The sequence below is a fragment of the Orcinus orca genome, chromosome 9 (assembly GCF_937001465.1).
Source record: "Orcinus orca chromosome 9, mOrcOrc1.1, whole genome shotgun sequence".
NCBI classification, from domain to species: Eukaryota; Metazoa; Chordata; class Mammalia; order Artiodactyla; family Delphinidae; genus Orcinus; species Orcinus orca.
Genome location: NC_064567.1, coordinates 70,142,930 through 70,165,471, shown reverse-complemented (window position 1 = coordinate 70,165,471; position 22,542 = coordinate 70,142,930). Strand labels below are relative to the sequence as shown.

Sequence of the window (22,542 nt, the reverse complement as noted above, 5' to 3'; positions counted from 1 at the left end):
TCTAATACTTACTGTAACTTTTAAAGTAATCTCTGAAACTTACTTCTGTCTCCCTTTAAAACTCCCTTTAGTGTGTATTCTTTGAGTTTGCTCACAGATCTTTCTGAGGAAATGAACCTTTTTTTTTTTTTAATTGAGGTATAGTTGACTTACAATGTTGTGTTAATTTCTGCTGTACAGCAAAGTGACTCAGTTATACACATACGTACATTCTTTTTTTAAATATTCTTTTCCATTATGGTTTATCCCAGGAGATTGGACATAGTTCCCTGTGCTCTTCAGTAGGACCTTGTTGCTTATCCATTCTAAGTGTAATAGTTTGCATCTACTAACCCAAAACTCCCAGTCCACCCACCTCCCTCCTCCGCTCCCTCTTGGCAACCACAAATCTGTTCTCTCTGTCTGTGATTTTGTTTCTGTTTTAGAGATAGGTTCATTTGTGCCATATTTTAGATTGCACATATAAGTTATACCATGTACTATTTGTCTTTCTCTTTCTGATTTACTTCATTTATATAATAAGAAAATCTCTAGTTGCATCCATGTTGCTGCAAATGGCATAATTTCATTCTTTTTGATGGCTGAGGAGTATTCCATTGTATATATGTACCACATCTTTATCCATTTATCTGTTGATGGACATTTAGGTTGTTTCCATGTCTTGGCCATCGTGAATAGTGCTGCAGTGAACGTAGGGGTGCGTGTGTGTTTTTGAATTGCAGTTTTGTCTAGGTATATGCCCACGATTGGGATTGCTGGATCATATGGTAACTCTATTTTTAGTTTTCTGAGGAGCCTCCATACTGTTTTCCATAGTGGCTACACCAACTTTCATTCCTATCAACAGTGTAGGAGGGTTCCATTTTCTTCATGCCCTCTCCAGCATTTGTTATTTGTAGACTTTTTAATAATGGCCATTCTGACTGGTGTAAGGTGGGTGGTACCTCATTGTAGTTTTGATTTGCATTTCTCTAATAATTAGTGATGAGCATCTTTTCATGTGCCTACTGGCCATCTGTGTGTCTTCTTTGGAGAAATCTCTATTAAGATCTTCTGCCCATTTTTCTATTGGGTTGTTTGCTTTTTTGCCTTTTCTTTTTGAATCATTTCCTAGCCATCCATATTTTCCACTCACTTGAGTGGTACATAGAGAGGATGCAAAATATTTTAAGAATTAAGATCCTAAACAGTAATAAATCATAGTCAAGACTGGTTAAGTCTTTATAATCTGTTTTTTAGTATATGGTATAAAAATGGTGATTTTGATTGCTATTTCTAAAATGATTCCTAAGTATATTTTATGAAAAAATCTTAGAGGTTGCATGTGATAACTCGAGGCATATGTTTTTTATATGTATGTGTGCTTTGGTTTGTATTTTTAATTGAAGAGTCTCTTACTACTTTTCACCCGATTTCCAGGTCACTGGTCTTTCTGAAGACTACAGAGAAATATTTATTTTCTTTAGTTGCTAAAAACCATCCCTAAGTAAAATTAATTTAAAATATATTCATTTGGCAGCTGGTATACTGTTGTGGGCTGGGAGGGAGAAGGAGGAAATAGGGGTGTGTTTAATAAAGACAATTATTTGACTCACCTGAAACACTAACTTATGATTTTAAAGTTTCATTGAAATATGGCAATATTATATCTGATATTTTCAATTTCTCACATTCTAAATAATGTTTGCTGATAATTGTTTTTGGTGATGACACAAGATTTTTTTTCTAGATGTCTAGTTTTGTTAATTTGAGAAATAGTGTTTGCTTTATACCCGAGTCTCAAGAAATAAGGTTATTTATTAACTTGAAAATAATGACAGGGAAGTTACAATGAATATTTAGTTAGAAGTAAACTACAGAGACTTTAAATCAAGAAACTATGTAATAGAATGTTATGGTTTCCTTTCAGTGCTTAGAAGAAATGAAACGGGAAGCCAGGACTATAAAGATCGATAGAAGATTGACAGGTGCCAATATAATTGATGAACCTCTCCAGCAAGTGAGTTTCAGTATGTGGTATTTGAATTCCATATGTTGTGTGCTAGGTGCATTTCTTTTGAAAATACTAAAGAAGAATTTTTGCTATTTGTGTAATATGCTGGAAATTCATTATAATGCTGTCCTTGGAGTCTGTACATAAAGATGCTGCCTTACTTATGAACTTATTTATAATAAGGTGTTTGCTTAATACGATATTAAAGCCTTTTGGTTGAATTTACATTTAGGAAAAAAAGGTTTTACTGACATCTGATAATGTTTCTAATTATTTTATAGTTAAAATGTTACTCTTCAGCTAATGAACAAGCTTAGTGGTTTGATAAATCAGATGTTTTTCCTACTAGTTTAATTACTTTTTTAAATGGATATTTATGGTTTCATTCAAAAATATTTTAAAAATTAGAATTCAAATTATTCTTCTCCAAAATATTTTTCATCGATTCTTGATTTTGTGATTATTACAAATAATGTATACTTTAAAATGTAATACTATTTTTTAGATGAACCCATATTTACTTTGTCTGATTTGCAAAAACATAATACATTAAACTGTATTATTTGCTATTTATTGGCTAACAGTGCTGTTGGCAGCATCACCGGTATTAGAATTAAGTGAATTGTCATTTTTATAATTTGATGCAATGATTCTGACGATATTCTCAAAAGAAAACATTTCCAAGATTATTAGCGTCTCTTGACATTATTTTGCATCTCATTCCATCAAACTGATTAAAACTTCATTATGTTGTAGCATTGGAAATTTATTTTTTCTGCAGGCTTCATCTTTATCTGAAATTGGGTGGGGCTTCGCCATAGATAATTCTTTAATTTTTTAAAAAATTTGGGCAGTGGATGAATTGGGCTACCAAAATAATTGAAAAATTTTTGAAATGTGTTTTAGTATATTGATGCTTTTTTAATGAAGGCAGTTATTTACCACTACAATTTAGTATGTAGCAAGTAAATATAAATCGCAAATAATCCTTTCAGGTTTTACTTTGCCACTGTTACTTTTTAAATCCTAAAAAATTGTATTTTTTTCCATATTTTTGTTTTAGGTTATCCAATTTTCCTTGAGGGATTATGTCCAGTATTGGTATTATACACTAAGTGATGATGAATCTTTTCTTCTTGAAATTAGGCAGACTCTTCAGAATGCACTCATTCAGTTTGCTACTAGGTAAGGTCACTGCATTGTATTTATGCAGAAAAATTTAAATATTGTTTGTATCAATAGGGAAAATAACTTTCAAATGGAAGGAGAAAATTGATTTATTCCATGGTAAGTAGAACAGTAGATTATTATTGTGGGATAACTCTTAGATTATAGAACTAGAGTCATAAAAACCTTTGTTCCTTTACATTTACAGAATGTTTATCTTGACTAATACCTGTTCTCTTAGTCTGTACGTCCGTTTCTTCCTCAGGGTCCAGTTGTCCAATCATGTGACTGTTCAAAGTCTTTCATCCCACTTACCGATAATACTTTTTTCCCCTCTTACCCAGATACTCTTGTTCTGTTTTATTTTGTTTTTAGTTGCATCACTCCCTTATTATACTGTTCTGGAAATAGGATTTAGTACAGTTATGCTCAAAATGAGTACTGGGCCAAGTGGCAGCGCCAAACAACTGGAACATGATTCGGAAATCTGACACAGTGAAAGACATGCTTGGACATGATCAAGAGGCATTTTATGGCCATAGAACAATAAGGCAGGGGAGGGGTTCTGAAACATACAACAGGGTGAAGTCCTATACCTTAGGAGTCAGGGAGCTTATCTCATATTGGTGTAAGGAATAGTTTGTTTTCTGTTAACCACCACTAAAATCCCCGGAAGGTTTTTGTTGTTGTTGGTATTTTTAACATTAATATATAAATAATATATGAAATATATATAATATGTACAAATATAGACACAACATATATGTATTTTATATATATATTTTGTAAAAGTAAATGCAACACTTAAACATTCAGGATTGATCCTAATCTTCTGGAGCGAGTTCCTCTGGTGTAATGGAGGAAATGTTTGTTTGAATCACCATGCAGGTTACATTCATCTTCTACTGGAATAACTAGAGCCTCCCAGACAGTCACATGACTACAAAATAGTACAGGATTAGCTTTTGGGAACACAAATAAGCTCTCTTGTTCCTCCTCATTGGTCACATCTTAGCATGGTTCTTGCCTATCTTCTACTCAAGCAGGGCCTTAGTAATAAACGAAGCACTAGCAAAAAGTCCCAGAGTTACTTCCTCTCCACCCTCTTGAATAAGTCTTCCCTTGACTTGGACTGAGGACCCTTTGCCCCATAGGTGCTGTTCTGACTAGATTGTATGAAGGAAATGGGAGCAGGAGACAAAATGGCTAAAAGAAAATTGGGAGCCACTGATCCCCATCTGGAGCTACAACTTAAGATGCCCACAGACATGTGCAGGGAAGAGGTGCAGAGGAATGGGGTGGGGGGGGGTGTCCTTAGGAAAGTAGGCTGCTTGCTTGCCTTCACTTCTTGGCCTTGCCCTGGGCAGCCATAGCCTCCATGACTTCACACATGGGCTCTTCATTTCCCAGGAACTCCATGGGCTTCTTGTCCAGTTCATAGACAGTGGGACTACCAGTGGGCAGGTGCAGCTCCACAGTAGCCTCTTCAGAGAGACCCTCCAGAGGGTTGACAGTGCCCTGAAGGCTATTGCCGTGGGCTGTATTCAGTACCCCCTTCCCCTCCTCCATCTGGGGAACTATTTTTTCATTCCAAAAGGGCAGAGCTCTGGCAATAGTGTCCTTCGGACTCTCACAGGAGGGTAGCTGATCTTCAGTGAGGTCTGCATACCTCGGTCTTTATTGATGTTGCTGTAGAAGGGTGGTTGAGCTTCATAAGAGGTGGTAGGACATAATAGCATGTCCAGATCTTTACCTGGGTTTCGTCATGCTTGGCAGCAGTTTCTGCTTTATTGAAGTCAAGTCCTCACTATTGGCAGCCACACTTGGTCATTGGCATCCAGTGCTGTCTAGAAGATCCAAATGGCTTTCTTCTGCACCGTGGTGAAGCAGATGTCAAACTCCTAGCCAGCATCTTGTAGCACCTGCATGTGGTGCTTCACCTCCTCACGCCTCCTGGGCTCATGTTGGCTTTGCTCCAGCCACTGAAGCTGTTCTACAGGTTCTGTGTGCTTTTCCTGTGTGGGATCAGCACCACCTTGTAGGTGGCCATGGCGGCATAGACTGGGGCTCACTGAGATGCCAAGGTCATGACCCCAGATACTCTGTTTTATTCAAGCGCTCTGAAAATAGTTCAGCATAACTGCTCACTTTTGGCACATACCTAGCGGGGTCCTCTTAGAGGAAGAAGAAACCAAAGGAGCATAAGTCAGTGGAGAATACGTATTCAGTTTATTTGTTTACTTTCAGAAGAGAAGTGTATTTTAATGAGTTTCCTTTAAGAAACTTTTCTGAGGTATACAAAAATTCTCACTTTACAAACACCCCTTACATACTGCCTCCCATATAACAAAATATTTTGGTCTATATCCTTGTATTTAAACTGCTTGATTTTGGGGAGGGCATTTCATATGCAGAAATTATTTATTTTTGAAAGAAAGGATTCTATCTTTGGGCGAATTTGCAATCTTTTTTTTTCTTAAATAAAAGAATTTGCTACCCAGTACACAGAGTGATTTTCCTATGAGCCTGTGGCCTCAAGGCAGGAGGCTGCATTGCTATGCCAGGAGTACACTGTCTAATCTGAAGGTCTTATTCTCCAACCAACCCCTCTTCTTCCCTAATTAGGTTCTTGAAATATACTTTTGTACTTTTGAGAGTCTTGGAGAATAGAGCTTTGCCCTAGGGCTGTTACTTTGTTTCCATCTCTGTTCACATAGATATTTCTAGCTCATGCTGCCCTGTCAAGACTTTTTCTTCTATAATTCAGTTGATCTTAAGCTTTAGAGTGTGAGGTGAGTTCCTCAGCCTGAGGTCACTGAGGAGGCCTACAGTAAGTTTCATGGTTTGAATTTTAACCTTACTTGGATAGATTTGAGCTCCTTCTCCCTTATGGTTAACAGCAAACATTGTAAAGTAGCCAGCCATAATTAGGAGTGTAGACTTAACTGTGGAACACAGAAAATATAATAAAGTATAATCAAAGAAGTCAGAAATTGGATTTTATCTCCTTATTTCATATATGTAACATTATTGTGTGTTAGGTATTTTTTAAGATCATTCTTTTGAATCGGTCATTCACTGCTTTTTATGGTAACACCATCCTAATGATGTTTTTCTCCCTTTGGAAGAGTGGGAATAAGAAGAGTTCATTATTCTTGTGTCTGCTTAAGAGTATATGAAAATATAAAAAATTTTAGACCTAGAAAGAACTTTGAACTAGTAATTGGAAGACTTGAGTTTGTATCCTGCTCTACCATTTAGCCGCAGTACTGTGAGCAAGTATTAAAAATTTTTTGGATCTTGGTTTTTCTCACATGTGAAATAAGCCTAATAAAAAATACCTGCCCAGTACTGCATTCCTCACAGGGTTATTGTCATGATCAAATTCATCTATTCATTCAACTAATATTTTGTGTCTACTTTGTACCAGCCAGGTGCTGCGGATACAGCAATGAATAAAGCAAAATCCCTGCTCAGTGGAATGTAATGAAAATAGTTCTTGTGAAAATGTTTTCAAAGTTGTGAAGGAATTTAGAAGTTTAAGTTTTTATGCCGTCCAACATCCATAATTTCACAGACAAGGAAGCTAAATTCCAGAAAGATTAAGCGATTAGTCTAGGATTATCTGTTGAGTTGGGGGCAGAGCGAGAATTAGAATCAGATTGTTCCTAATAGTTAGTATTCTTTCCTCCACTCGCTACCAGATATATTATGATCTAGATTATTAATCTTAGTTTCTCCCACCTTTCTTTCGTATCATTGCAATGCTTTCCCTGTTTTTGATCTTATAACCACCTTTTCTTTAAACTTCCTGTCGTAAGTTTTTTTTTCCCCCTTCTCTAATATTCTGTGCTTTCAAGCTAAGTATTTGGGTGATTACAGGAAGAGCCAGGTTTCTTCCATACTAGACTGATATGAATTTATATCTTTGCTTGTTCATTGGTCTTAAGTTTTTGGGCAAATTAATCAGCCTCTCTTGAGCTTTAGTTTCCTTATTTGTAAAGAGCTGATAATAAGCTACTTTTGAGGCTGCTTTCAGGTTAAAAAACAATATGATGTAAAACCTGTAGCATGCAGTAAAGCTCAGTTATTGTTTGTGCCTTTTCTGTGAATGACTTTATTTTTGTCCTTCATTGGCTTTTTCTGTTACTACTAAAATGTATGTCTTCACAGAGGCTCCTTGACTATTTCCAATGTGAATATCAAGAAAATTAAGCCTGGTTATAATCACTCAAATACTTTAAAAATTCTTATTCTTGTCTGCTGTGCACTGTGAAGCATAAGTTATCACTTCTCTCCTTCAAATTACAATCTTGCATAGGGTTCTTAACCAACAGCCCATGAAGCCCTGAAGATGTATGCGAAATTGTCTGTTATTTTTCCTATTGAGTGATTCCATAGATTTTATTTTCAAAAAGGGCCTATGAACCCAGAAAAGATTTAGAACCACCAAATTCTAGTGTTCATATTTATTCATCAGCTTGGGGAAACAATTACAGAACATCAACATAAAACAAAATACTCATTTTGAGATATAACAGGAAGAAAAGGATATACTTAGAGTGTGAAGTTCTGGTTTTGAGCTTTAGCTCTATTATTTATTAAGCTCTATGGCCTTGAATGGGTAAAAACCATAAATTCTTTGAGTCTAGTGATAACCTATGTCTGCTTATCAGGTTGAATGGCTAAAAACCATAAATTCTTTGAGTCTAGTGATAACCTATGTCTGCTTATCAGGTTGTTGTTAGGATTAAATGACATCGCATGTGAGAGAGTACTTTGTAATGATAACACCTCATACTAACATTAGTACCTGTTATTCTAGTAACAGTTTAGGGAAGGAAACCTTCCCATAGCACTTGAGTTCTCTGTGGAGCCTGGGCATAAATTAGGCTGGAGCTTTAGCAGATGAATCTGTGATAACCCATGTATTTTTATTCTCTCTTCAAATAAGATAGTATGATATAGGATAGAAAGCTCTGGGAGATTTGTATTATAATTCTACCTGTACCATTAAGTTATAATGTACTTAAAAGAACATTTCTTAACAACTCTGTACAGCAGTGATGCTGAACTTGTAGCACACTCTGAGTTTGTGAGGGGCAAAGGAGATGATGTGCATGAAATATTTCATAAAGTATTTGTCGACCAATAAATGACTTTTTGAGCAAGTTATTTGACTTTCTGTGCCTAAATCTCTGCATCAGTAAAATGGGGTAATTTTCTCATAGGATTGTTGTAATGATTATATGGGGGAAAAGTGCATGTAAAACATCATAGGATCTAGCACATAGCATGTGTTCAGTGAATGTTAACTTCTTTGTTGTTATTGTTGTTTTTGTTATTTGTTACATTCCTAGGATGTATACACAGATTCTTTGACCTTGTCTTCTTAGCTCTATTTTTTTTTTTTTTTGAGGGCAAGGGAAAGGGAGACAAAATTAAAGCACATGAAATGGAGAGAAATAAAGTGGTGATTTGTGTGGCATTTAGAGGATTTCATGTAGAGATAGAATGGACCAGAGTCACTGATCAAGACCTCATGTGGATTGAGGCCAAAACTGGACTTCAAGAATGGGTGTATTGAGATGGAGAGGGAGGGATAAAGGACATGTTAGGCAAAAGGAATAATCTGAGCACAGTTCTCAGAAGGGGGATAAGGTTAGTGTATGAGGAGGTACAAGTGAACAAGGAACCTTCTTGTTCTCAAAAGTGAAATGTGGTTACTAACTCTACACATCTGTTTCCCTGAACCCTAGGGTTAGTGGAAAGGAGATATATTCTAATGCTACTGTGTTCCTTCCTGAAGGGTTTTCCCATGGTGTAAGGACATAGGAAATGTAGGTTCTGAGATTCAGTGGTTCTGATGCTGATGGTATCACTGTTCCTGGAATAACGGGGTTTTGCTACTGAACTCAGGTCCCACTGCTCGCTGCTTGAGAGGCAAATTTTGGTTGGAAAGGAAAGGTTGTTTTATTCAGGAGGCTGGCAACCCGGGGAGAAGGTGGACTCATGTCCAGAAGCCAACTCCCCATTGCTGATCAGGGGGCAAGAGCTTTTAAAAGGGAGTTTCAGGTGTGTATAGGCAGAGGGAGGGGGCTTTGTGCAGAGCAGCATAGTAAGCTCTGATAGTCATCTTGAAATTGGTCATGAGGTGGTCTGATTAGCATCATCTCGATTGCTTTAAGTACAGTGAATCTTCAGTTCCAGGGTCAGTTTGTTCCCATTTCCTTGAGGTCAGTTCTTAGAATTGTGTAAGATGGAGCAGCTTATGTCAGGGCTACAGTCTGGTCATCAAGTAGTTAACTTTTTCCACCTGGTGGGGGTTTTAATATCTGTAAAACAGCTCAGAGGATATGGCTCAATATTATCTGTAGCCCTTGAGGAGGAACTAAAGGTCCTTGACTTTAAGGACTGAACTATTATTATTTTGTCCTGTTTGACTATTTTACTTTGTTTCTGTATTTTCTCATTTCTTTGATTAAATTTATTCTTTGCCTGAAGTTTTTCTACAGACAAGAGGCAGGTGGAAGACATGGTGGTGGTGGTGGGATCTGTCTAGGGAAGCTCCCAAGGGTCCTGCTTGATTTTAGTTTGTTTTCCATTTTTCTCACTCCCTTTTGCCATAGAAATGTAAGTCGTATGTTCCTAGACTTGTCCAAAAGGCAAGTACAATAATGGACATTTGCAACAGTGAAGTTTTATACTATTGTCATTTTATATTCTTTGCCATTTGAAAACTTAGCTCAAAAGAGATGTTAATCAGAAAGATGCAAAAAGAATTAGGAACCATCTAAATATTTAAAAGGGGAGAAAAAGTTAAAGTTTTTATATCTATAGAATAGACCAGGGGTGGTTAACTGTATATTTTTATAATTCATATATTGTACAGTTCACTCACTTAAAGTCATTGGCTTTCAGTATATTCACAGAGTTGTGCAGCCTTCATCACAGTCAATTTAAGAACTTTTTTTAAAAAATAAATTTATTTAATTAATTTATTTATTTTTGACTGTGTTGGGTCTTCGTTGCTGCACACGGGCTTTATCTAGTTGTGGTGAGCCGGGGCTACTCTTCCTTGCAGTGTGCAGGCTTCTCATAGCAGTGGCTTCTCTTGCTGCAGAACATGGGCTCTAGGCGTGGCGGGCTTCAGTAGTTGGAGCACGTGGGCTCAGTAGTTGTGGCTTGTGGGCTCTAGAGCACAGGCTCAGTAGTTGCGGCTCATGGACTTAGTTGCTCCGTGCCATGTGGGATCTTCCTGGACCAGGGATCGAGCCCGTGTCCCCTGCATTGGCAGGTGGATCCTCAATCACTGCACCACCAAGGAAGCCCTAAGAACATTTTAATGACCCTGCAAGGGGACCTGATATCCGCTATCAGTCTCTCCCCATATCCCCCACAAAGCTTCTAGCTCTGGGCAGTCAATTATATACTTTTTCTCTCTATGCATTTGGACATTTTACATGAATGAAATAATACAATATGTGGTCTTTAGTGACTGGCTTCTTTCACTTAGCATGATGTTTTCAAGGTTCATCCTTGTTGTAGCATATATTATTACTTATTGCTTCTTATTGCTGAATAATTTTCCATTGTATGGATACACCACAGTTTGTTTATCCATTCATCAGTTGGCAGACAGTAGGTTTGCGTCTATCTTTTGGATTTTATAAAGAATGCTACTATGAGCACTCATGTACATGTTTTTGTGTGGACTTAATGTTCTCATTTCTTTTAGATGTGCACCTAGGAGTAGAGTTTCTGGTCATATGGTAACTTAGTTTAACCTTTAGAGGAACTGCAAACTTTTAAAAAGTGGCTACACATTACCACCAACAATGTATGAGGGTTCCAGTTTCTCCACATCCTTTCCTGTACTTGTTATTGTCTGTCTTTTTGATTATAGCCATCCTAGTGGGTGTGAAGCGGTATTTCATGATGGTTTTGATTTGCATTTCCTTGATAGCTAACGATGTCGAACATCTTTTCATGTGCAAATTAGTCATTTGTATATAGAGAATGTCTGTCAGATCTTTTCCCTATTTTAAAATTAGGTTATTTGTCATTTTATTATTGAGTGTACTGTACTGCTGCCTGGTTTTGTAAGTACAGTTTTATTGGACAGTTATGCTCATTTGTTTGCATTTTGTCGATGGCTGCTTTTGTGCTACAGTGACAGAGTTGACTGAGATGATGTGGCCTGCAAAACCTAAAATAGTTGCTAATTGGCTCTTTTAGAGAAAGAGTTTGCTGACCCCTGGAATACATAGATTTGCATACATTAAAATATTACGTAGTATTAACGAAGTAGGAAATACATTAGAATAAAAAGCACACAAAGTAGTGTACGCTATATGATTTTAGCTGTGTAAAAAATTGTAAGTATGTGAGCATAGCAAAGATACTAAAAGAAAAACACTAAAATATTAACAGTGATCTTTGGATTGTGGATTTAAGGCTAATTTATAGCTGATACAGAAAATCTAAAGAAGGAAATTACATTTTACAAAACGGGCATGTATTATTCTTATAGCCCAAGACAGAAACATTTGTTGCTCAGCAATAAAAATATCTAGGATGACTTTGCAACTAAATTCCTTTTCCTGTTTCTCTGTTTTTTATATTCTTGCAAACACATAAATAAAATAAACCGTTTTTCAGGTGTAGATGACATTTTTTGTATAGGTAGCCACTGAATCTTTATTTCCTTGGGAAGTTATCTTGAAACTAATGCTTAAATATAGTGTTTTGTACATGATAAGGTAGTGAATACTCAATAAATTATTGTTAATTGAGTTTCCATTTATGACTTCCTTGGTAATTTTTCTCCACAAAATTTAATATATTTCGCTGTTGGGTCTAGGAATTTTTCATTTATCAGGTAAATTTTACTGAAAACCTTATTTATTAAAATACTTAATAGCATGAATTTAATATTTAATACTTAACATTATACTTAAGAAGATTCACACTTAGCCCCAGGTTATTTTTTTTCTTTTCCTGTAGCTTGATTAAGGCTTCCAGCTCTGTGTTCTTTATACTCAACCCCTAAAATAGAGTGTGCTTCATGTGTGTTCCTCTATCTAAGTTTTTCTTTATATTTGAAGATCCAAGTTCTTTAAAAGTTATGCGTCCTTGACCTCTTTGAAGCATTGGGGCACAGGATGTAGAACTGGATGGATTTCTTAGGTGGAGTTATAGTTCACTAAATACCATTTCCTTTACTATGGTTATATAAAACTGCATGCCTAAATTTTTCTCCATTTCTACCAATTTGTTTATAACGTTTATGAGTCAGAAGGTTTTGTGTTGTTAAGGTATAGCAGAGAAAACACCAAATTGAAAGTTAGGAACCCTGTTTTTGTTTTTCTGTTTTTTTTTTTTTTTAAAACAAAGCTTTGATCTCAATAACTATATAATCTAGAATAAGTAATTTAAGTTTTGGCTCTGTAATTACAGGGGTTTGTGGTAATTATTTCAGATCTCTTTCAGTTCTAAAAGACTGAGATTCCCTGGTATGGTTGGTACTAATCTTGATTTGTTTGTTTTCACTCATACTTCCTCTTCAAAACACTCACTCACATTCTCTATCACACCCCACATTTTGAATACCATTTGGGGAGTTATTTTTTATAGTGTGTGGGGTTGCTAATTAGATTTAATTTACTTTGGGATTAAAGTACTCCTCTAGTCTGTTGTTTTACTGATAGGAGATCTTAGAGTAGGGTGATGATAAACTTTATTTAAACCTTTTATTGTATTTCTCCACGGTCAGAAAGGATACAAGACTTAAACGTGAAAGATATTTACTAGACCAGTCTTTTCTCTGTAGTTAAAAGTCTTGTATCAGTGAAACTTTAAAAATTTTTATTTGATTATCCAAACTAGTACTATTCTGTACTGAATACTGAAAACAATAAATTTGTAGTTTTATAAGTCGACTCCTTTAAGTTTTGTGAAGTGTAAATACTCCCACCATGGTTGATTTTAAGCTGTCAGTATGAAGTCACTGAATGTGGAGTTAGGAGAGAGATGTGCACCTTTGGCTCTCCTACTCAGCATACAACAGTGCAGCCAAGGGAAGGGAGCAGACAGGTTAGCAACCATGAAGTAATGAAAGTTGTTACCTCGTGTGGTTGCTAATTTAGCTCCCATGAAAGAGTAATTCTCCATATATTTTTAAGAATTATGGTATAGAGTAATAGTAAATTTAATGTAAGTTCAGTTTCATTATTTTATACTCAATCCTTATAACTACATCCTTAAAGTAGATTTTAAAAGGGAAACAAAGGTGCTCTAGGGAGGTGGTTATGGTAACGTGAAGTATTTATAATATGAGCAAATTGAGACTGGAAGAAGGGAAAATCTTTTAATGGATTTAGGAGCAAGTTTATAATTCTCTGCTTTTAAAATATTGCTCAAATTCAATTTTAGGCTGAAGCTTTTTTTTTTTTATTTTTTTTAATTTTTTTTAATTTTTTTGCGGTATGCGGGCCTCTCACTGTTGTGGCCTCTCCCGTTGCAGAGCACAGGCTCTGGACGTGCAGGCTCAGCGGCCATAGGCTCACGGGCCCAGCCGCTCCGCGGCACGTGGGATCTTCCCATACCGGGGCACGAACCCGCATTCTCTGACGTGGCAGGCGGACTCCCAACCACTGCGCCACCGGGGAAGCCCTAGGCTGAAGCTTTTGACGCTAACAGCGTACTCCCTCAAGGACTCTTGAAGGATGGAAACATGTAAAGGTTTATGTATTTTAAAGAGTATATCCTTTATAATAGTGAAGTCTGAGGGGGAAGTTACTGTCTGATTCCGTGACTCAAGGAAGGAATTTTTTCACAGATAGGACACCCAATTTCAGCAAAAGATGTCTGAGTCAGTGATCTAAAAATCCTCTAGTGGAATAAAACTTCTCAAAATGTCTTCAAAGATGCTTGTCAAAATCTACCCAGAAAAACTAGAAATCATTAGTATAGGAATTTTACTATACTAATGATTTTTTTAAATGTCTGAATTTTGTAATTAGAAGGTAAAAGACCTCATATAGGAGATTAATACATATTATTGTAATTTTATGCAGTTGGTTATTATATCACCTTTATTGATTAATACACATTTAAAAAGTCTTTATATATACGTGTGTGTGTATATATATACACATACATACATATACGTACATACATACTATGCAGATACAGTGTCATTCTTTTTTATTTAATTAGTTAATTAATTAATTTATTTATTGGCTGCACCACACGGCACGTGGGATCTTTAGCTCCCCAACCAGGGATCGAACCCATGCCCCCTGCATTGGAAGTGCAGAGTCTTAACCACTGGGACCGCCAGGGAGGTCCCTACTATGTCATTCTCACTGTTTTAAAATAAGGTCTTAGTAGTCATTTCTGTGAAAAAATAATACAGCATCAGGAATGTAACATTTATTATAGGATTGTTTCTGTGGGAAAATCAGTTTTTACTTTTATCGTTTTGACATAAAGGACCTTTTCCAGGGCAGTATTCTGCCCAGTGTGTGAAGATTGCCTCTATTGCCAAATGGTCACCCACTTCTTTAGTTAGGCAGGTCTACGTGATGACTCTTGCATAGGCCATGCTCATATCCCTCTTTTGTCTGTTCCTATATCCTTCTTTACCCCATTTAAATACTAGTCATTCATCAAAATATGTTTGTAGTGTGGCCTCTTTAATTAATCCTTTTTGACTTACGACATAGCACTTAACTAACTTCTACTTATTTCTGTGTGTGGGTATCATCAAAAAAAATTGTAAGCTATTTTTAGAATGGTACCAATTCTGTACTACTGTAATAGAAATTCTCTTTAGTTAGCCAGTTATTCTCCATTCCCTTTGTAAGACATACTGACTCATGCCCTTAGCATTAAAGCTAGGCTAATAGGCTACATTCTAGTACTTCTGTCCACTTCTGTCCCTACCTTTTGACTTTTAAACTTATCAGAAGTTAGTTGTTGATTCTTGGGCACAGAAAGTCTGATATAATTGTTTTGTGGTATGAGCTGAGCATGGATGCTTTAGAGGAGGAAGACAATTGAGTGTGTTAAAAAAGGAAGTTGTATTTGTTTCTGAACCTGTGTACCCTGCTTATACTTTTTATTATAATCATATAATTTAATTTACTTCTACATAGATTAAAGAATATGAGTATGACAGGGTAGTTCCTATGAAAAAGAGGTCACTTGCTTTGGAATTTACTCAGCTAGTTGCTAAATAGATCACAGTAGGATTAGGTGTGTGAAAGACAACTATAAAATGTTGGTGAAAAGCCTTGAAAGACTCTTACTCTGCATTTGGATTTGTTCACAGATGTCGTTAGTTGTTAATGCCATTTAAAAGAAACTGGAAACCATAACTTCCTCAATGTGAGAATGGTTTATTCAAGACAAAGGCCACATTAATAACACTTAGCAAAACATTAATCAAAAGGTCTTATCTTAGTCTTACACTGAAAGATTTATATAAGTTAAAATGAAATACATTCATGATTCCTTCTTTTGATCAAATATTTCGATTTACTTACCAGTTACCACTTTTCTATGTATTGTGTTCCTGCGCGCGCGCGTGTGTGTGTGTTGGGATGGGTATGTAGTTAATCATAGGTTCTTAAAGCTGTAAGTGTCCCTAGAGAAAAACCATGGGTGGTGACGTGACTTGCTGAATTTCACAGCTAATGAAATGGTGTATCTTTTACTTGAATCAAGGACATATATTCAGTCCAGTTCAGTCTTAGTTGATTTTGATGTGTTTTTTGTGTTACTGATGATGAGCTGTATACTGCTTAGAATAGATGGCCCCAGTGAAGCAATTTATGTAATCTCAGTCTCAGCCCACATATTTGGGACATTCATTGCCTTTTTTTGGCATTAGCATTAAGTAGCTTTGGGGTTTAGAGACGCAAAAAGAGCTTCTCAATATATGTCCTATTTCAGAACTTTAAGGAGTAAAGAAGCAGTTGCTGTATGGTTCATGTGGCCATTCTCCAAGCACCTATTAACAGTGCTCTGACCCTGAAAGAGAAATCAATAAATCAGTATGTATCAAGTGCCTCCAGTGTTTAACATATTATTTAGCCATTGGGGAACACAAGTAGTGAATAAAACATAGTGGAATAAAACAGACAAAATCCCTGACTTCCTGAGATTTTTATCTCAGCAGTTGAATTATTTAACTGCAGGTTGTAAGTGCTATAAAAAGTGAAAAATGTGCTGCTATGAGAATATGTAACCAGAGATCCAGACCTTGTCTGAAGGAATAAAGCAAAGGGTGAGGGTCAACGAAGAGTGCCGTGTGGAATTGACATTTTAGGTGAACTCTAAAGTATAAGTGAGAATTGTCAAAGGAATGTGGGGGAGCGAAGGTAAATTTATGGAGAGTGGACAGGGTGAGCAAACTTGGCAGAGGGACTAGTCTGTCCAAAGGTATTGAGGTAAACACAGAACAGAAAAGGAAGGACAGTGGAACAAATGATGAGGAAGTAAGCAGGGTCCCAGCTGTGTATGATCGGAGAGTCACTAAAGGGTTTTTACGGCTCTTGTTTTGTATTATCATATTTGTATTTTTAAAAAGATCAGTCTGGCTGCTGTATGGAAAATAGAATGGAGGGTAGACTAGAGTGGACGTGGGAGATCAATTAAAAGGCCAGGAATAAGATGACGGTGTTAGAGATGAAGATAAGGCCTGCCAAATGTATCAGAGAGCTACACTTGGTAGTTTGACTTTTCCTTTTGTTCTTTAATTAAGACTTCATTGCTTATTTGCATTCCTAATTAACCATCGTAATTCTTACAAGCATTCTGTCAAGATATATAAGCTTCAGGGGCCTAATATAAATTGTATATTCTCAGGGTAGGGTTGAACATATCCCTTATTCTCTTGGTCATATAGGAAGTATGCTCTCATTTTTAAATTCAAGAAGTGAAAGCCTCTAAGTAATAATAAAATGAAAGTGTAGATAATAGGATTCATTGTGTAATAATCCAGGTGTTTTTACTAGGAGTCATGTGGGGGAATATTTTAAACAAAGTGAAAAAGAGCCTTGACTGTAGGCATGACTTAAGAATAAATAATATTAAGAGCTCTAATAGAAAACTACCTGTGGATCAATAGAAGGAAGTGTGGCTTTCAAATTTTAAGACAAATACTACTAGAAATTGTTAGTAGATATTTTCCTAATTATGTAAATGGGAAGTCATGTACTACTGTTGTTCTTATCTTCCTAACCTAGAACAGTTCCTTTGAGTTGAGATTTGCAATAGATTTGCATGTATTCAGGGTAAATGAGTCAAGCAGAGGGAAAATGATGACCTTGGATAGAGAATATAAAATACTGTGTTCCCTGTTTTCCCCACCCTCAATATATTTGTATATTGAAAGTAGAAATCTGTATTTAATACTTAAAATAATTTTCATGTATTTGCATTACTTGTTAACTTTCAGTCATTTTAAATGTCATTACATCCTCCATAATGAATTGAGATAGGTTTTAAAATGCCTTCTAAAATTAATAAATTTTGTTTTGTTTGAAAATTTCAGTAAATTCTGTAAATAGCACTGTACCATGAAACAGAACATATGTAATTTGAAAGATTATATATTCTGCTTTCTTCTAAATTTGTTAGAATGAACCTCTTATGGATTAAATGAGCTAATGGCCTATACCAAGTAAATTTTGTTCTTATAAAATTTTCAGGTTTGGATGATTTTGTACAAATATTCATGTAAAGAGTTTTGAAAGATGCTTACACAGATTGTGCTTTTCTTTCTAAAATAAGGGCAAAAAGAGACTCTAGAGACCTCTAGGTTTAAGTTTTTATTTTAGGTTTTATGTTGAGACTGAGTATTGTTACCAAGTTTAGTGTATGCTTATATACATGGCTCTTACATTCTGAGTAATGGTAACCTCTCCTCAGATCCCAGAGCTCAGGTTACATTTATTTTTGTTAAATTGTTTGTATTCATGTACTTATAATTTACTCTTTCTTTCCATGTATATAACAAAATCATAATTGTGCATTAGAAATTATGAGTGTTAATAATTTATGTTTTTGTTTAAAAATAGCCATCTGTTATATTCCTCAATGCCATTACCACATTTAAAAGTTTTTTCTCAAAAGACAGTAATCAAGTCAACTTATTCACTAGCTTCTTTATTATACAGGTATGGTGAATTAGCATAATGAATTATGGTAACTTTTTTTTGCTCCCCCATTGTCTAGCATCTTCATGAGTAGCCTCTTTATCTTCTGTTTATTTGGTATGTTCCTAAAGGGGTGAATTAATTTTAGTGCTAACTTAAGGAAAACAGCATTGAATAACATGTTTGTTTAAAAATATCACTTAATCCAAGGAGATGTATAATCTGGGTTTATCTGTTGTATTTGTTATCTGTTTCACTGGTTTACTAAATTAGTGATGTTTGTTGAGGTCTGTTGCTTTAGAGATAAGAGTACTAGGTAACTTAATAAACTTAGTAATCACCTTTTTCATGGGTAAGTGTGGTATTTTACATTACTCTTTAAACCATTTCCATGTGACTATAGTTATTTCAAATAGTTAAGTTTTTAAGTGTTTTATATGCAAACAGAAACCAGTCAGGCTCATACCAAAGATATTTGGTTCAAAACTTGGACCGTATAACTAAAAGGAAGAATGTGGAGAATTCAGAAAGGGTTCAGAAGGAACCAAGAAATATCTCAACTGCTCTTTTAAAAGCAAGCAAAAACATTCTGAATTCCTAATATATTGTTATGTCTGGGATGAGAAATTGCATAATATACCTGTTGTTTTTTCTCTTATTTATTTTAAGCATTTAGATAGTATTTTTAAGCTTTGGCACATAAAATACTTCAAAGAATATTGTTCGAGGGTTTAAGTAGATTTGATAAACTGGGTCTCTTGAAAGGGAATGCTAAGGTGTAATAGTGGTTAAATGAGTAAAATCTCAGTATAAATAAATTCAGTCTCTTTTGATAATCCTGTCTTTCAGTAGTCATTAAATAAACTTATATTTTGATTAAAAAAGCATTTATATAATGCTTTTATGTCATGTGTTTTTTGTAAGGTCAAAAGAAATAGACTGGCAACCTTATTTTACTACACGCATTGTAGATGATTTTGGCACACACCTACGAGTATTCAGAAAGGCTCAACAGAAGATAACAGAGAAAGATGATCAAGTAAAAGGTAATATCTTTATCCCCTTTGAAAATTCGGATTGTTAAATCTGTTTTTCTTTATTATTCTGTATGTGTTGAATTGTTCCTTCTTTGTCCAGGTACAGCAGAAGATCTTGTAGATACCTTCTTTGAAGTTGAAGTTGAAATGGAGAAGGACGTTTGCCGTGACCTAGTGTGCACATCTCCCAAAGATGAAGAAGGTTTTCTTTTCAGTTTAACTTTTTTGAGAACAGTAACTGTTCACATTGGTTGGAGACAAGTTAGCAGAATCAGTGAACAAATATAAGTGTAAAATCTAAGAGTGAAATTATTCTTACAGGACAGGCAGCATAGTAAAGACACTGCTACTATTCACTTTATTGTATTTTTTAACTCTTTAAAATAGTTTCCACATTCTTTTTTCTCTTTTAAGGTCATCTTTAAAATTTAAAGATGGCAATTAAAGAGTACCTCTTTCGTCATCTTTTAAAATACAGCAAACTGAAACATTATATAATTATAAATTTACCTTTTTTGATCTATAGTAATTTATCTTCCCCTTGAATTTATTATTTCTATTTCAAGAGTACACCTGTTACCCTGAATATTTCCTAAGGGAATGATTATAATATTTCAAATGAAATTTATAGAGTTGAATGTACTTTTCTTTTTGAGAGGTTAGACCCGATAAGCTTTAGCTGAGGATGTCGTCTTTTCCTAGTTTTACAACGACTAGGAGTCTGTGCTACTTGGCACATTTTTCTGATTAGCTGTTTATTGCATTGGCCAAAAAGTTCGTTCTGACCCAGTAATTATATTCCCGGGAAGTGTCAGCATATGAACAATTCAGAAACGCATTTCTGGTTGTGGAAATTGTTTTCTTAGATTTTAAAAAATGTGCTCAGCTTTTTTATTTCTTTGCCTTCCTTTCCGCTTTTTCCCTTTTTCCTTCTTTCCTTTTTTATATTTATTGTGCAATTCAGTTCTTAACTGCTACTTCATTAGCACTAATATGAAATAACTAAATGTAAGAAATAGATATAATAATGTACAGTCCTTTTATGTAAATCAAGCCCTCCTCAATCAGTAAAATATTGGGTTGGCCAAAATGTTCGTTTGGGTTTTTCCATAATGTTACAGAAAAACCCAAACGAACATTTTGGCCAACCCAATAGAAGCGCATACTCTTCTTGTTATTACCTGCCAAGACAATGGAAGTTCTTTCCTGAAAAAATAGTTACAAGTGTATTTTTAAATGTGCAAATAACTTTTAAGTATGCAAAGATGTGTGGTAGAAGTGTAGAATACATGGTACAACTAAAACTTTTTGGGGAAAACACTTTTGTAATTGAAGTTTCTCAACAATTCAAAATGTGGGTTAGAATTGGGCAGAATAAAAAATATGTATTCGTTTGATTAATGAATAGTTGCTATTTGGAGAATAATAAAGGGATTATTAGTGAATACTGATTACTAAGGTAATAAGCTGGTATAATCAGGCAACTGCTTATTTCTACCTTTATTTGTGTTTTATATCAAGAGTAGGTGGAGACTTCATATTTTCTAATGTTGTTATAGCTACTTCTTTTATTTCTAGGATTCCTAAGGGATTTGTGTGAGGTCTTATTATATTTATTGCTACCTCCTGGAGATTTCCAGAACAAGATCATGCGATACTTTGTCAGGGTAAGCCTAAGCTCATACAAAATACATGGCTGTAAAGAAACTTAGAGTAGTAATTATTAAAATTTTTGTCCCAGGACCTTGTTACGCTCTTAAAAATTATCGAGGACCCCGAAGAGCTTCTGTTTATGTGGGCTTTATCTATCAATATTTATTGTATTGTAAATTAAAACTAAGAAATTTTGGAACACAAATACACAGCCCACATTCCATTAATGGTATCATCACACCATCATGTTCCTTTTTGAAAATATCACTGTATGCTTGTCTCCCCCTACACCCCAGAGGTTCCTGGACAACACCTTGAAAACTGCCTGAGTTAGAGTTAGATACTTGGATTTTGGGTTATAACAAAGATATGTTTTAAATTTTCTTTAATATAGCTTCACCTATAAATTTACTTAAATTAGACTGACTAAAGTAACACTTCTGGATAGAAACTTTCAAAAAAACCTGGGTAGCTAAGATTCTGCTTCTTGTCATTGGAAAATAAGTTAAGTCAGATGAGAACAGTAGTCTTGGACTCATTTATTTCCTGGGTATAAACCTTTGGAGTAAAATTCTTTGTACACATGTAAAGGAATAACATTTTGGCTTTGGCTACTGGTTGTGATTGAGAAATGCTAGCTAATGCTAACATTAGCCCTTACCCTGGCTGAATGGGTAAAATTGAAGTTTCTAATTTTTCTAAAAGTGAAAGCTTATGATCTCTTTAGTCTACCATTCTGCAGAACAGATACACCAATTCCTAAGGTGTCTGTTGTTATTTAATGCTTGTTTGTTATTATTTAAGCAGTATCAATTTCCTAATAGCTCTCTAACTTGAGTTCAGTGCACTTCTCAGGTAGGGTAATGGTACTGTGAAGTGAGAAGAAAATGCTTGATTTTGATGGGAAGAGTCTGCTAGATTATATATAGTGAAGACCAATCATTTGGGCTAGTCATTATCAAGGGAGGTGAGTATCTGGCATGTCTATCACTAGATTCACACTTACCACTGAAGGAAGATACTGCTAATCAGTCATCATACTCATTCATGCTGATTATTTGGCAGCAGAGTCTTTGCCTGGTACTCCAGATAGCCACTGCTAGGCAGTATCTCAGCAGCATTTCACATGGCTGGCCATGTCTTCCTTCTTGAAACTCTGTCTTTTCTTGGGTTCCACGTCATTACTGTCTTCTCTTTTTCTCCTCCTTCGGTCTCTTTTTTAGTCACCTCTATATGCCTTAATTCCTCTTCTTAACTTTTAAATATCCAAGTTGTTCAGTTCTTAGCCCTCTTCTTGCTCATCCATTCCTATGGCTTTAAACACCAGCCAAATGCTAATAAAAATGTATGTCTATAGGCCAGATTCCCTTCTGAGCTCTAGGCCCCTCTGACCAGCTGCCCACTAAAATCACTATTTGATTGATTCACAGCCCTTTTAAACTTTAAATGCCCAAGATGGAAATCTTATTCTTGCCTCCAGATCCTGTCTACCTTTTATAAGTCTTTTCTTCATCCCAGTAATAAC

The 22,542-nt window shown here is 35.4% G+C and overlaps 1 protein-coding gene and 1 pseudogene across 5 annotated transcripts in view; one reads left to right on the top strand and one right to left on the bottom strand.

Moving 5' to 3' along the window:
* Positions 1-22,542, top strand: part of SNX13 (sorting nexin 13) — a 138,154-nt gene that overhangs the window by 44,301 nt on the left and 71,311 nt on the right. For 4 of the 5 annotated variants that reach the window (XR_007479101.1, XM_033440893.2, XM_004263466.4 and 1 more), the window contains 5 exons: positions 1,910-1,999; positions 3,057-3,178; positions 19,252-19,373; positions 19,465-19,566; positions 20,943-21,031. Coding sequence is in view for 4 of the 5 variants with exons in the window: in XM_033440893.2 (XP_033296784.1) it covers positions 1,910-1,999; positions 3,057-3,178; positions 19,252-19,373; positions 19,465-19,566; positions 20,943-21,031 (525 nt within the window). In the remaining variant the exon portion in view is untranslated. Of the gene's footprint in view, positions 1-1,909; positions 2,000-3,056; positions 3,184-14,673; positions 14,736-19,251; positions 19,374-19,464; positions 19,567-20,942; positions 21,032-22,542 lie in introns of those variants that run through there. The other variant, XM_033440940.1, reaches the window with a different exon arrangement.
* Positions 4,399-5,324, bottom strand: LOC101287942 (phosphoglycerate mutase 1-like; annotated as a pseudogene).